Raw genomic sequence first — 12,673 nt, 5'->3', positions numbered from 1 at the left:
TCTTTTTACAGTCTAATTTCCCTGTGATTTTTGCGATAAATGAAGTTGATATCAATCTGCAAGTTCTGTCAAAATGCCAAACTGTACTTGTATGGCGACAGTGACAACCAGATTGGACTGAAGTCGAAATTTCTCAATAAATTATTCTGTACGCATCAATTCTTTGTCTTGTGATCCGATTGAGATAAGGAGCAGAAAAACTTGGCTTGAAATCAAGGAAGAGTTCCTAAAACGAGAGAAATGGAATAACAGGAGATAATTCAATTACAGCGTCAATTATAAGGTACTTTTTCGTACCGTAAGTCAGTATCTTCAAACGCATCTAGACTAATCCTTTAAAGTTAGCCAATTTCGCGTAAACTCAATCACGAAAAAACACGCTCGCGCGGGTGGTGCTAGACGACATCTAATTGATTGCATTTCGCCACTACAAATACCGACATTTTCGACGCTCACGTAATTTCCCAGCTTGTGTCTGACGAATTCGATCAAGGTAGATGATTTGAAAACCGTGAAAAAGCGAGTGCGGCGATGTTTTGTTAGGGAACTACCGGTAGCGCACGAGGAGAGGTGTTATTTGGAGGTGGAAAGTGTTTATAAACAAGATAAGAAAAGGCATATCCAACCGCATGCTTCAGAAAGATGTCAGCTCTGCCCGTCAGTTCAAACAACATATCGATTGAAAGCGAAACGACCCAGATTTTCATACGATTCTTGGAAAATGACTGGCTAACGAGCGGATGCTTTTGGTACATTCTTTTCTTTGCCGCTTTTTTTAGTGCCCGTGGCAGTATTTGCGCGATTCAGTATTAACCTACTCGCTCTGTCGACTAAACGACGAGCGTTTCTTCTTTCTCAGCTCGAGGGAGAAGCAAGCGTCGACAGATTTACTGACTTGGCAACTTTCAACTTTCCGTCAAAGGCAAAATACAACACACGTCGACGGATAAGATTCAAGCGGCGGAGTCATGCACAAGTGTGGGCACCACGATCATCTATTGAGTGGTCACGGATGAGCATTTATAATCGATGCAGTCACGATCTCGTGATCCTTTCGGAGAAGAATCATCGACTCGAGGTGCTTGGTGGAGGAGCGAGAAAATCAATCAGTTCCAACGAAGCAAAAAAAGGTTGATTTTTTTCATATTTTCTGCAAAAAATAGAGCCTTCTGATTTTTAGAAGAGAGCAAATTGAAGCGTCTAATTGAACCAACAAAACACCAATTTCCGGTGTTACACCTCGCCCACTTATCTCCAATTGCCCGGTGCTCTGGTGCTCCGTCCAAATTACCGTCCAATTGTTAACCCATTAAATAACGTGTAACACGTTCTGAGCGTGTTCAATCTAAAGCGCTCTGAATCTCTGAAAGTCTGCGTTCGTTCATTTTTTGGGGGCGTAGTAGTAAGTTGCAAGTGCGCGTGTGTTTGGCTGGTGCTTGCGTTGAAATTTGGCGGGTGGCGCAGTAGGCCCGTGGGCGCTTTGCTCAGTGGTGGTGCATAGCCGGTAGTTTTAACCTACCGCTACAGCTCAAGGGCGCGGCGCGGGCTTCGTTTTTCACCTTCTGCCAGCGAGCCAGGGAGCACCTTCTACCCGCTGCTATGCGAGCTGCAGCATAAACTGAGCACCACCGCGCCAGATAAAACAAAAAACGCCGAGAAACTCAAACGAAAAAAACGTAAAATAGGATTCAAACGGGGCGGATTCAATCGTTGCGATTGAAGAACTGTCCGGTAGATACAGTATATTACAGTCAGAGATAACAAAAGAAGAAGAGAGAGAGATAGAATCACGGAGAAAATAGAAGAACCGGGGATCAGATGGTACGAGCTACAGTGGCTCTACTAACAGTGGGCAGCGCCCAAGAAACGGGAGATTCTGACGTGCTCCCTACCAGATGGCCCCTGACTCCGTGCGCGGCCGGCAACTACAGGTAAGAAGAACATGACCGCGGTCTGCGAGGAGCACGCCCTTTACGCCCCTTAGAGAGATATTATGTCACAAGAAGGTGATGATTTCAACAGAGTATATTATCGCACGTTGGGGGCGCATTTTTGCGGAATGAGGAGATTTGTGACGGCATATTCAATACAAGAGGGAGGAATGTGGAATAGCGCAGCCGTCGGCTCGAGCGTCCGCCGCACTCGCCACGGCGCTAGAGAGCCTAACGCGGACAACAACAATGATCCCTGTAAAGTCCGATAATGACGTCAGGCTTAGTACAGGCCACCCTATTGTCTGCTGCCGGTCCAGGCCCTCGCTGAACGCGGCAATGGCCCTCGCCGACCCTCGCCAGTCCAAAAATATTTTCGCTGCAGCTTACATAAGCGGTGGAATTTCAATTTCGCAACGCAAATAACCGACTAAATCGCTTTAACATAGATCCTTCAAATTGAAAATTTCCCCGTGGACATTCCAGAAATCGCAGCAACCTTTTTTTCAATTCAAATTCAGTTCAATTAAAGATGAACTTCTTATTAGAGTTAGTGCAAATATTATTATAGGGGCGATAAGTGGATGTTTTACCGAAAGGGGGCTAAAGATAGCGCGGTGTATTTTGATTTCACAACCAATAACTGTTTCACGATTCCATCAAATAAAGGTTTTTTACATGAAATGCCGGGTTCATGGTTTATCAGGAGAAATTTGATAACCCTAACCCTCCTTATCATCTTTTTTGGGGTACCCAAGCGAAAGTTAAGTGCCTCAATTTTCGTTTTGATGTACAAAATATAGAATCAAATGAGCACTAAGGGAAGGATTAAGGGTGTACCATGCGATTTGTGAACTGATAAGGAAAATAATCAAGGTTCAAGGACTTTCGGGCGTGATGGTTATTGATGGGGATTGAAGTCAGAATCTTTGCGAGACGCTGACGATAATCTGCTTACGGTGGTCCTCTCGTTAGTTTCTGTTGAACGTTTATCTTTAGCGAAAAAGAGCTAAACCCTGTCTAAGCTGGCGATCGCATCTCCCCAAGAACAAATCTGATGCAATCGTTTGTTTACACAAAATACTTCCTCACTCCGAGAAAATCGCGAATTCTAAACAAAACGCGCTCAGATCGACCGTGAAACAACACAAGAACCCGCAAACATGTGTGGGGCTAACTGTTATTAACCATTCTAGCGGAGATCAGGGCCCGCCAGCCACGATCTTTCCACACATAATTAGCAAATGATTTGTTAAATCAAAGTGACGGATTGAATCTCTTTTATTATTTCCTTCAATCAAAAATGTTTCTTCAAGAAATTTTTCAAAAAAAAAAAAAATTTAAGGGGCCTTAACCCTAAACCTATCCCCAAGATACCAAAATAAATAGTCTTGGAATCTTATTGCAAACATTTAATTTTGAGAATGGTTCTGCTATTCGAATCATCCCCATTCACAAATTGATGGCGCATTCTTAGTCCGCCTATCTTTTCTTCGAATTGATTTTCTTGAGCTTCACCTGTTTTGACCGGCGATCAAGTTGGCTTATAGAACTTACTTAGTTGTCAGCAGAAAGGCGTCGTAATGGACGCGTAAAAGCCGACTTGATCCCATAATTTGTTGGCCGAGAAATTTCACCCTTTTTTGAATTACTTATTTTGGAATTTGCAAGAGATAGGCGCCATGGCCTTTCAGGGCATTTTTTTGCAATTTTAAACCGGCGGCGAGGGTTTCTTTTAAAATCAGGAACTCACAACTTCGCGATAAGGCTGGCTTCAAGCGTTTCTGCTTTGTTTAGCCAGCACGGAGCGCAGCGGGGGCTGAGTGATAACGCGCAATAATTAGCATTATTTGGGGCGCCCCTTGAATTAAAATCCGTGTGCGGCGCCTTTCCGGAGCGGGCCACTTTCTTGTGGCCACTGTGCTTTGCATAAGAGTGCCCAAACGAAAGGAAAGATAACTTGCGCGATGCAAATTTCGCATTTTCGCATTTTGCGACGCCGCCAAATGCAAATGCTCTCAGTAGCATTAGCTCAAGGGCCACCTGCGATAACTACTCAATTAAAGTATTTAAAAGCTCGTCAGCCACAATCTTAAATAAACAACACCCTTGGCGCATAAATCTACAGAGTGGTAAAACTACCATGAGATTTTTTTAGAGAGGGAGAAGGCCCCTGGCCTCGCTTCCCCGTTTCACTCTCGGGGAAGTCTAGAAATTTCTTTCAGCTCCTGTTGGGTACCTCAGAATAAAGAATTTAGAGTGCGGCGCACTGCGGAAAAATGCCGTCATTTGATTGGCTAGCCGCGCTAGGCTCGCGCGGCTAAACTGAGAGTCCCAGAGGGCTAAGGACCCTCAGATTCTCCGATCTCCCTTTAGAAAAAAATCTCATGGTAATTATACAGTGAAAACAGAAATATTCCACACCCAAATTTCGGCCGTTTTCACGGGATTTTGGCTTTTCCCTTTCTAAAAATACACTAAAAAGACTAGTTTCAAGCTCTTTTTGGGTATTTTTTTTACTTTTAAAAGCAAAACATATTCTGAAATGGCCTTATCTGGCCAAAACTGGCCAATTTCCGGCACTTTTTGGCCACTTCTTTAATCAGAAAAGATTGGGTCTTAGTTTTAGGCCTCTTTTACTAACGAAAAAGAGCATTTGACATTTGAAAAATAAGACTTCGAGAGCATTAATGGACATAATAACGGTGAGAAATTCGCCAGTTGAAAATTCCGCGCGACCGGGAGGCGGCAAAAGTGTTCATTTCGCGAGCGCGTGGGAATTGACAGCGGTAACCTTATCGACCGCCCGGTCAGTTTCCTTTGGTTTTCGCGATAAGCCTTTTAGCTGACACTTTTTCGCAAGGCCTAAATTTCATGATGTCACTTAGAAATGGACAGCGAGTCATTCAGAAAGCGGAATAGTTTATATCCACTTTGCTAGCTTCCTAAAATGAAAATAAGCTTACAAGGCTAAGCTTATAAAATGCAAAAGAAAATGATGCCAATTCTGAAGTTGGAAATCGAGTGCTCATCATTAGTGAAAATGTTTTGGCGATGCAGAAAGCTGCCGAGTTGCTTTGGCGAGTTTTTGTTCTTTTGTATAGTTGCCACGCTCCGTGCTTGTTTCAAATAAACACAGATGCACCAAATTACAGGACTTTGGCGGCCACATATTGTTTTACCTTGTTACCTTCTGTGTTTTTCGGGTAAACCGGCGGGTGGTCTTAAAAGTGGCGTACAAGTATTTGAACATATAAAATCATTGTTAACGAATCAATATTAGATCAAGCATCAGTTTTCCCTGTTTTCTTACAGTAAGCTCTACTGTAATTAGACCTGGTCTTTCAGAATTCAACCCTAACCCTAACCCCAACTTTGACAATTATTTATTAAAATATTTTTTAACTCACTTTTATAGTAAAATTTAAGCCAAACAAAGCGACTCCTACTGTAATTTTAATAAAAACTGAAGCCCTTTGTTAAGGGTATCCGATAATCTGCCAGGTTGGGGCGCGTAAATCGGCCACAGTGATCTGCCCACTTTGACCACGAGGCCCGACCGCGGCACCAAATTTCAAATTGCGCAAAGGCCGATTCAGGTTTTTGTGTGTATTCGGATCCTGCGCCTGGTGGTGGCGCCAATTTTTAAGCGTTAAGATAGCAGTTGGCGGCGCGCCAATGCGGGGAACGCAGATAGCAGGTTGCTGCAGAGCTGATTGTTTGAATTGCATACGACACCTTCTAAAGCTCCCTTAGAAAAGAAAAACAAAATCGTACAAGCGCCGATGTTATTGTTATTACCGCTGGAAACAGTGGGGGAATAGATAAGAATCTGCGTAAATCATAATCTATCATAATTATGTCAACGTGTCCAGCAAAAAAACTACTACAAGAAACAAGCCAAAATATCGATGAAAAAGATTAAAAATGGAAAATTTTGTTGCTCCTACGCATATTTTGAAGTTCGTGCGCCAGTGGGTTACATTTCTGAAGCGATCTTATAAATAAGGGTTTATTAAGGGTGCCCTTGAGTTATCAAACAAGTATTTTATAAATGAAATCTTTTAAGCTGTTTTTTTACTCGACAACTTATCTCGTGGGATACCCTTAAAACGTTCATGGATTAACCTTTCGTAATCTAACTTTCGCCCCTTCAGATGTTCTGATGGCGTCAGCTGCGTGGACTTATCATCGTTCTGCGACGGAATCACGGACTGTGCCGATGCCTCCGACGAGACCGTCTGCTCGAGGCTGCGCGACGCATTCGAAGAAGCCAAGCCAAGATTAAGGAGGCAAGGAGCGTCAGGCATGGTTAGCCACTTTTACTTTGATTGAGGAATTCTTTCGAGAAAAAGCTCTGGCTAACCAGTTTGAAACAGCTAATCCAAATTATGCGGCCTCGAAAAGCGACTCCAGCGACTCAAGATATAGGAGACAAGCATTTCCAGGCACGGTCAAAAACAGCAGAGCATAATCCATATTCTGACGAATGTAAAGGCGCCATGTTAAACCGCGGCGCGCTGTCACGTCACGTGACAACAAAATTCGAGATTTTGACGGATGACGGATCAAGTTGCGCCACGGTAAAAGCAGGCGAAAGCGAAAGGGGATCACCCGGAGTCTAAATTGCTTCCGGTGGCGGAGGCGACCGGCGGTGGAGCACAGCAGTAGCCGCGCTCAGCTGCGCCACCACCTGGCGGATTAGAACATCGCACATTCTTCAGCGTAAATTTTTAGAATTTCAAAGTGACCGGCCTTTTAAATATAAATCGCTCTTTTGAGCCATTAAAATTCTTCAAGAATCAACCACAAAGCGCATTTATTTCAAAAAGTTAAAGCACTAAAGCTTCCGTTTCTGACCAAAATCAGCCTTTACCACAGCGAGTCCGTTTTTCTTCGGTGATGTCACGACTGGCGGTTTCGACGATTTCTTCGGCTTCGATATCACGACACAAAGTCTGTTAGACGGCGATTTCTTTAATTTAGCGACGACGGGCTTTCCAGCTTTTGGTCCCGCCCTTGCGACGACGGCAGATCCCTTCGGTGGAGATCTGTTTTTCAACCCCGTAAGAGACCAGCTTTTAGGCATCTTCCATAAGGATCTTTTCAGACAACGCAGTCGCCAATGAATTTGCCGTCATTTACGACGGAATCGCTATTAAACTTCTTCGGCGACACGGTTACGGAAGACCCTCTTTTCGGCGACTTACTAACCACCGCTGGATTATTCCCTGGTATGCTTCAAACGACGGAAGCATCCTTTATCTTTCCACCGGTAACCATTCCACTCACCGATTGCATAATCCCCTAACTCAATATTTCCAAGGTCCAGACAACAGTTCCAAGCGAATTTCCAGACCTGTTGCCCGCCACGACCGAGGAGACTTTCTTCGAAATTCCGACAACACCTGCAACAGTTTTTCTTCCACCACAAACTACGCAAGATATCTTCGATCTCAACATTGCTGTAAGAAAACTCAAAAACAGGCTCTCTCTTTACAATTATCTTTTCAGACTACTCCCGCGCCAGCTTTCCCCGAGCAAACTACAGAAGGATTCGGTAAGCAAAACAGCCCTATTTCAATTAGAAACCGGCTCAGCTGCGCGCTAATGCATATAATTAAATAGGTTGTGATAATATACGCCTCCTTGAAGTTATATTTTCTCACGTGCACCGTGATTGCATAACAACCGTCAACGGCAGCGTCGTTCTCAAGCATTTTTATACACCAATCAACTCCAATCTCAAGAATTTGAAACTTACCATCTTCCCTTTTTAGTCTTTCCAGAGGTTCAAACCACCGACGATCCATTTGTTTTCCCCGAGCAAACAACCGCCGGCTTCCAGATCCCAACCACAGAGGGATTCGATTTGAGCCTACTGGGAACCACTCCCGCTGGTCTACCAGACTTGCTCTTTCCAGCTACAACTGCTGATCCATTCGGAGGAATCTTCCCCGCGACTACTGAAGGATTGGTCTTCCCGGACTTCCAAACGACGCCGTTCCCATCTTTCACTACAGAAGGTCTTCCACTCTTCCCAGATGTCACGACAGAGTCTCTCGTCTTTCCTTCGTTCACTACAGCAGCTCCGACAGTCGATAGCGGTGACTTTTTCACTTGTGCAAATGGTGACCGAGTTCCAGTTGATGTGGTACGTATTGAAACTGCCCTCCAAGATTTCTATTCATTTATAGGTTTGCGACAAAATTGCAGATTGCTTGGACGGCAGCGACGAATTAAACTGTCCAGATGACACGACTGAGATTCCAACAACAATTGTTCCCACAACAACTGAGCCAATGATCGAACCAACGACGGAATCGTCGACCACTGTGACGACATCAACAGCGACGACTGCGACGACAACGTCGACTGGATCAACGATACCGGCGCGAGCACCATCTGGCCCACCACCAGACGCAGACGAGGAGCAGTACGAGCGATGGTTCGACACTTTTATGAACTGGCGGGCCGCCATTTTCAACGACTGGCTCAATGTTATGAAAGTCTATCAGGCACGCGTTAAATCTATAATAACAGAGCAAGTTCATATACACTGTGTCATCATCATCATTATTTCTGTCGCCGGGCGGCGGAAAATAGAGACCGATGCCCTTTTCAGCGTTAAATTAGCACTTTGGCGAATAGTGGTTAAGTGACCCGGCTTGAGGACAACCGCGCGGTTTGTAATCTACTATTTTCAACAATTACTCTGATCAAATTAGCAGCTCCATCCGTTGGTCAATTAAATATCTGGCTTTTGATTCGTTTATTTTTTCGCCGGGTTAGAATAAGAACCGCGCGGCAAAACCGTTGCGGAACGAGGGATAAATTCCGGAAGTGCTTGTGGAATTCCTCCACCCGACTCGCCTTTTGCCTTTTTTTGTCGGTCGACCACGCCAATGTCAATTGGCGTGAGCGCAGATCCCCCTTTAATTTCCTGTGACAGCCTAGACTCGCTGTCGCCTTAGATACTAGATATTGACTTTTGGAAATTTCTTTTGACTTTTAACACGACTTTTACGACGATAATTGCCGGAGCCCCCTGATTCAACCGTTTATTCTTAAAGCATCGACCGTTTAATTTCGCGAATTTTGATTATAAATATTTTCATCGCCCATAAAATTAATCAATTTTCATTTTTTTAAGTTAAGCTAAAAGTATATTTTTGCATATTTTTTTCAATAAGAAATTGGATATTTTTTGGCTTTTAGAGCGATTAAATCGCCCGCTGGGTTTGATTATCACCGACTTGTGTCTAAATATTCTGTCTCCTGAACCGGCGATTTCTGTAAATATTTATTTAACGCAAAATCAGCAACGATCGGGCATCAAGACCGACGACAACTCATCGTGCTCATCAGCCTCGCTCAGCTTCTGCTCGAATGGGAGGAAAACATGCAAGGACGATCTGGACGGCTGTCAGTATTGTTTTTGTTACGGGCTTCGATACAGCTAAGAACCCTAAGAAGTGCACTCAGACACTTCAGCGGTCAAGGAGGCCTGAGCGGGAAAATAGCAGCCACGCCACAATCTAACTTGGGAATAAGGTCATCGCTTGTTTTAACTTGGGGTTAGGCTTGTTATCTATCCTAAGCAAAATACCTCCATTTGGAGATTTAGCAGATTTGGTCTCCAAACTCCAAGATTCGTTTTGGAACAATTTTCACGTTGACGGCAGGTTCACGTCTTTATAAAGAATGATTCTTTTTTTCAATGTTCTAGAGAAAAATGACATAAAAACTGTTTTTTCCATTTTTTTAAATTCTTGACTTAAAATATCTCTGGACTTTTTATAAAGCTGGCGCGAAGCGCACTCTCCCTCCTTAATCTTTTTCTCTAACGAGAAATTGCTTCTTAAATTTTGAATTTCTTTTACAGCATCTTTTTCAGAAGCCCCAAAAAGAATGATTCTTTGCGAAAAAGAATCATTCTTTGAAAAAAGAATCATTCTTTATAAAGACGTGAACCTGCCGTCTACCCAATTTTCAGGTTTTTTTCAAGATTTAGCATATTGACACCCTTAATTTTTTATTCATCTTTAAAGAAAAAAAGTTCTTTTTGAATTCAAAAATTTGAAGATTTTTTCTTAAGATTTCAAGATAAAACATTACACAATCAAACTTCCTTTTTCGGAGTGCCACTAGAACTGACTTTGCGGTATTTTTTCGTCGGGTAAACGAATCACGTGCGCGCCGCTTTGACTCCAGTGAGCGACAAGTACGTTCCGTAATCGATCAAATGAACGAAGGAGGTTCCATTTTTCATCGTTGGCGTTTTGGTTCGTTGCTTTGGGTGCCGGGTGGTGCTGTCTCCAGCACGCGCACGTGCTTTTCGCCCGCCGTGCTTCATCGCCACCGCGCCCGCCATTATCTTTAATGGTGTTGCCCCAGGCAACTCCACCAAGCACCAAATCAAGATTGACACCAATTTACTTGTATTTCTTGTATAACATGCGAGCGGAACGCGATTATCGCTACTCCGTCAGACCCATTTTGACAGAACCCATTATTCACTTATCGTAGCTTCATAAATCATAATTACGAAATAGAAATAGACGGTAAAGCTCTTCTTCAATGGCATCCTTTGACCTATTTTTGCTCCCCTATTCCTTTTCTGTCGATAAAACAGTATCCGAAGCCCTAAATCAGTGAGTTATCAAAAGCCGATCTATCAAATCGCGACTTGGTGGAAGACCAGTTCTCGCGCGACCTGGACTTCTGGGAGACGCGGCTGCAGCAGCAGTGGTACAACCTCTGGAATCGCTACACAATGGAGGAAAGCGACGAGCTTTGAGAGCGCCGCCGAAAGTTTTAATATATTTAGAATCTTACCCTTCAATTTTCGCATTTATTCGACTTTCAACTCTCGCTTTTAACTTATTCCGAATCGCTTCAGTAACGCCCTTATTGTCACCATTACAATACAAGACTCGCACTAACGGATCCTTCCTTTGTGCAACGCGCGCTCAAAATCTTTCATCAGCTTTAATTTTAAAATCCTCAAGACTGCCCTAAAATCTATTCAAGCGTTTCGAGCATGAATGTCTTCTAGACAGCTTGTCTACTAGAAAATCTGTCTTTTAGACAGTCCACTACTGTGGCTCCTTGAAAAGGACTCGTCTTCGGGTTCTGATGGAGGATTGCGCACTGTAACTGCTTGGAAGGCTTGGAAGAAAGAAGGGGGTCTGAAAACGTTTGATTTTGATTTGTGCCAAATTTGGAAACAGCATTTCGATTCATTTTCGCAGCTGTGTGTGCCTAAACCGCCCAGCCGACCGGCCACCCAACCGGTTGGTCTATTTATTTAGAAAAAGAGAGTCCAAGCCCGCTCACACACACCTACGCATACTCTGATTGTACAGCTGACATTACCTCTTTTGCAGCCAGTAACTGCCTTTGATCACTAACACGCTAATAATTGATTAATTAATAAAAAGTTAAACGAATTCTGAGCCCGCGAGTGGCCCAACAGTCCAACTTCGATCAGTAACTTCCTGATGCAGTACTGTGTCTAGTTCCTTCCTTCTACTTAAACAAATTCTAGACCAAGGAGAGCGCCGCTTTGAGCCCTGGTCCTGGAGGGTTAAGCTTAACCCATCTATGCAAACGAGCGCAGAGGAGGCGGCGCGTTTTTCTTTCGCTCAATACAATCTAGCATCACCTCAAGTTCAACTCTTCTGTATTTCCGTTTCAATTCTTGAGACGAGTTATTTTATTTTTCACTTTCAAATTTCACGATTTCTCCATTTTGAATTTTCTATTTGCGTCTTTCGCCTGTACAGCAATAGCAACTCGCCGTTTTAGGACAAATAACTTTATTTTATTTTTAAAAATGATCTGTAAATAGTGACCCGAAACGGACTTGAAACTACTATTTTGTAACACGCAATCACCAACAACATAATAAACTGCTAAAACAAGGAACAAATAAACATCTTATAAATAACAACTTTCAAACGAGCCTTCTTCCGAAAATTTTTGATTGATCGATTTGAGATCTTTTTCTTTTTTGAAATTGAGGAGAAAATCTCTTCCTTGATTTCAATTTGAAAAAAGCGGAAATTGCAATGGTTTTTTGGCGTATAAATTATAATTTTATAAAATTTATGAACAGTAAAATTCATCGACAGGGAAAATGATCGGCCGGTAAAATATACTTTTTGTTTTGCCTTAGCGTGTCAATTTCTTTTCAGGAAGAGTTGAAATCGTGGATCAATCAATTTATCGAAAAGTTATTTGTTTCTGAGACGAGACCATAATTTCTTTATCTGGAGAAACAGTAATAAATTGATAGACAAAGCGATTTATTGTTTCCGACTTTTGTCAGTTTTTCAGGAAATAGATAACAAGGAACGTTGGTGTTGTCGATGTATAATCAAATACAGTAGTTGGTAGTCGCTGGTTGGTACCTCGCCCCGTGTTTCAACACGAAGCCGGTGTCATTCCACTGCACTTAAGGACTTTTCAGCTTCCGAACGAATAGTCCAAATTAGATAAAAATTAAAATGGTTGTTCCTTCATGGAGAAGTTTCAAGGAATTATCTTACTAAAACCTGAAGCCCTTTCCATCTCTAGAACAACTAAAATCGACTTCGGGCATGTGAATCCATCTCTAGATACAGCTACAACTAAAAATCTGAAGCCCTTCGGGCATGTGAATCCATCTCTAGATACAGCTACAACTAAAATCTGAAGCCCTTCGGGCATGTGAATCCATCTCTAGATACAGCTACAAC

At 43.0% G+C, this 12,673-nt stretch overlaps 1 protein-coding gene across 1 annotated transcript; it reads left to right on the top strand.

Moving 5' to 3' along the window:
- The first annotated feature begins 1,206 nt into the window (after window positions 1–1,206).
- On the top strand, window positions 1,207–9,430 carry LOC145697967 (uncharacterized). Its single transcript, XM_081775174.1, has 10 exons — window positions 1,207–1,931; window positions 6,089–6,242; window positions 6,311–6,422; window positions 6,801–6,997; window positions 7,042–7,206; window positions 7,258–7,398; window positions 7,446–7,491; window positions 7,712–8,085; window positions 8,129–8,449; window positions 9,254–9,430. Exons 1-10 carry the CDS (start codon window positions 1,819–1,821, stop codon window positions 9,392–9,394), a joined length of 1,764 nt encoding a protein of 587 aa, XP_081631300.1. The 5' UTR covers window positions 1,207–1,818; the 3' UTR covers window positions 9,395–9,430.
- The last annotated feature ends 3,243 nt before the right edge of the window (window positions 9,431–12,673 follow it).

Source organism: Oikopleura dioica, chromosome 2 (genome assembly GCF_907165135.1).
Source record: "Oikopleura dioica chromosome 2, OKI2018_I68_1.0, whole genome shotgun sequence".
NCBI lineage: Eukaryota > Metazoa > Chordata > Appendicularia > Copelata > Oikopleuridae > Oikopleura > Oikopleura dioica.
This window is presented reverse-complemented; position numbering and strand designations above follow the sequence as displayed.

Excerpts from the sequence above, each read along its gene's own strand:
- LOC145697967 (XM_081775174.1), top strand. The coding sequence starts at position 1,819 with ATGGTACGAGCTACAGTGGCTCTACTAACAGTGGGCAGCGCCCAAGAA. Across the intron at positions 6,998-7,041 it reads GAGATCTGTTTTTCAACCCC|ACAACGCAGTCGCCAATGAA; the intron begins GTAAGAGACCAG and ends GGATCTTTTCAG. Across the intron at positions 7,492-7,711 it reads GCAAACTACAGAAGGATTCG|TCTTTCCAGAGGTTCAAACC; the intron begins GTAAGCAAAACA and ends TTCCCTTTTTAG.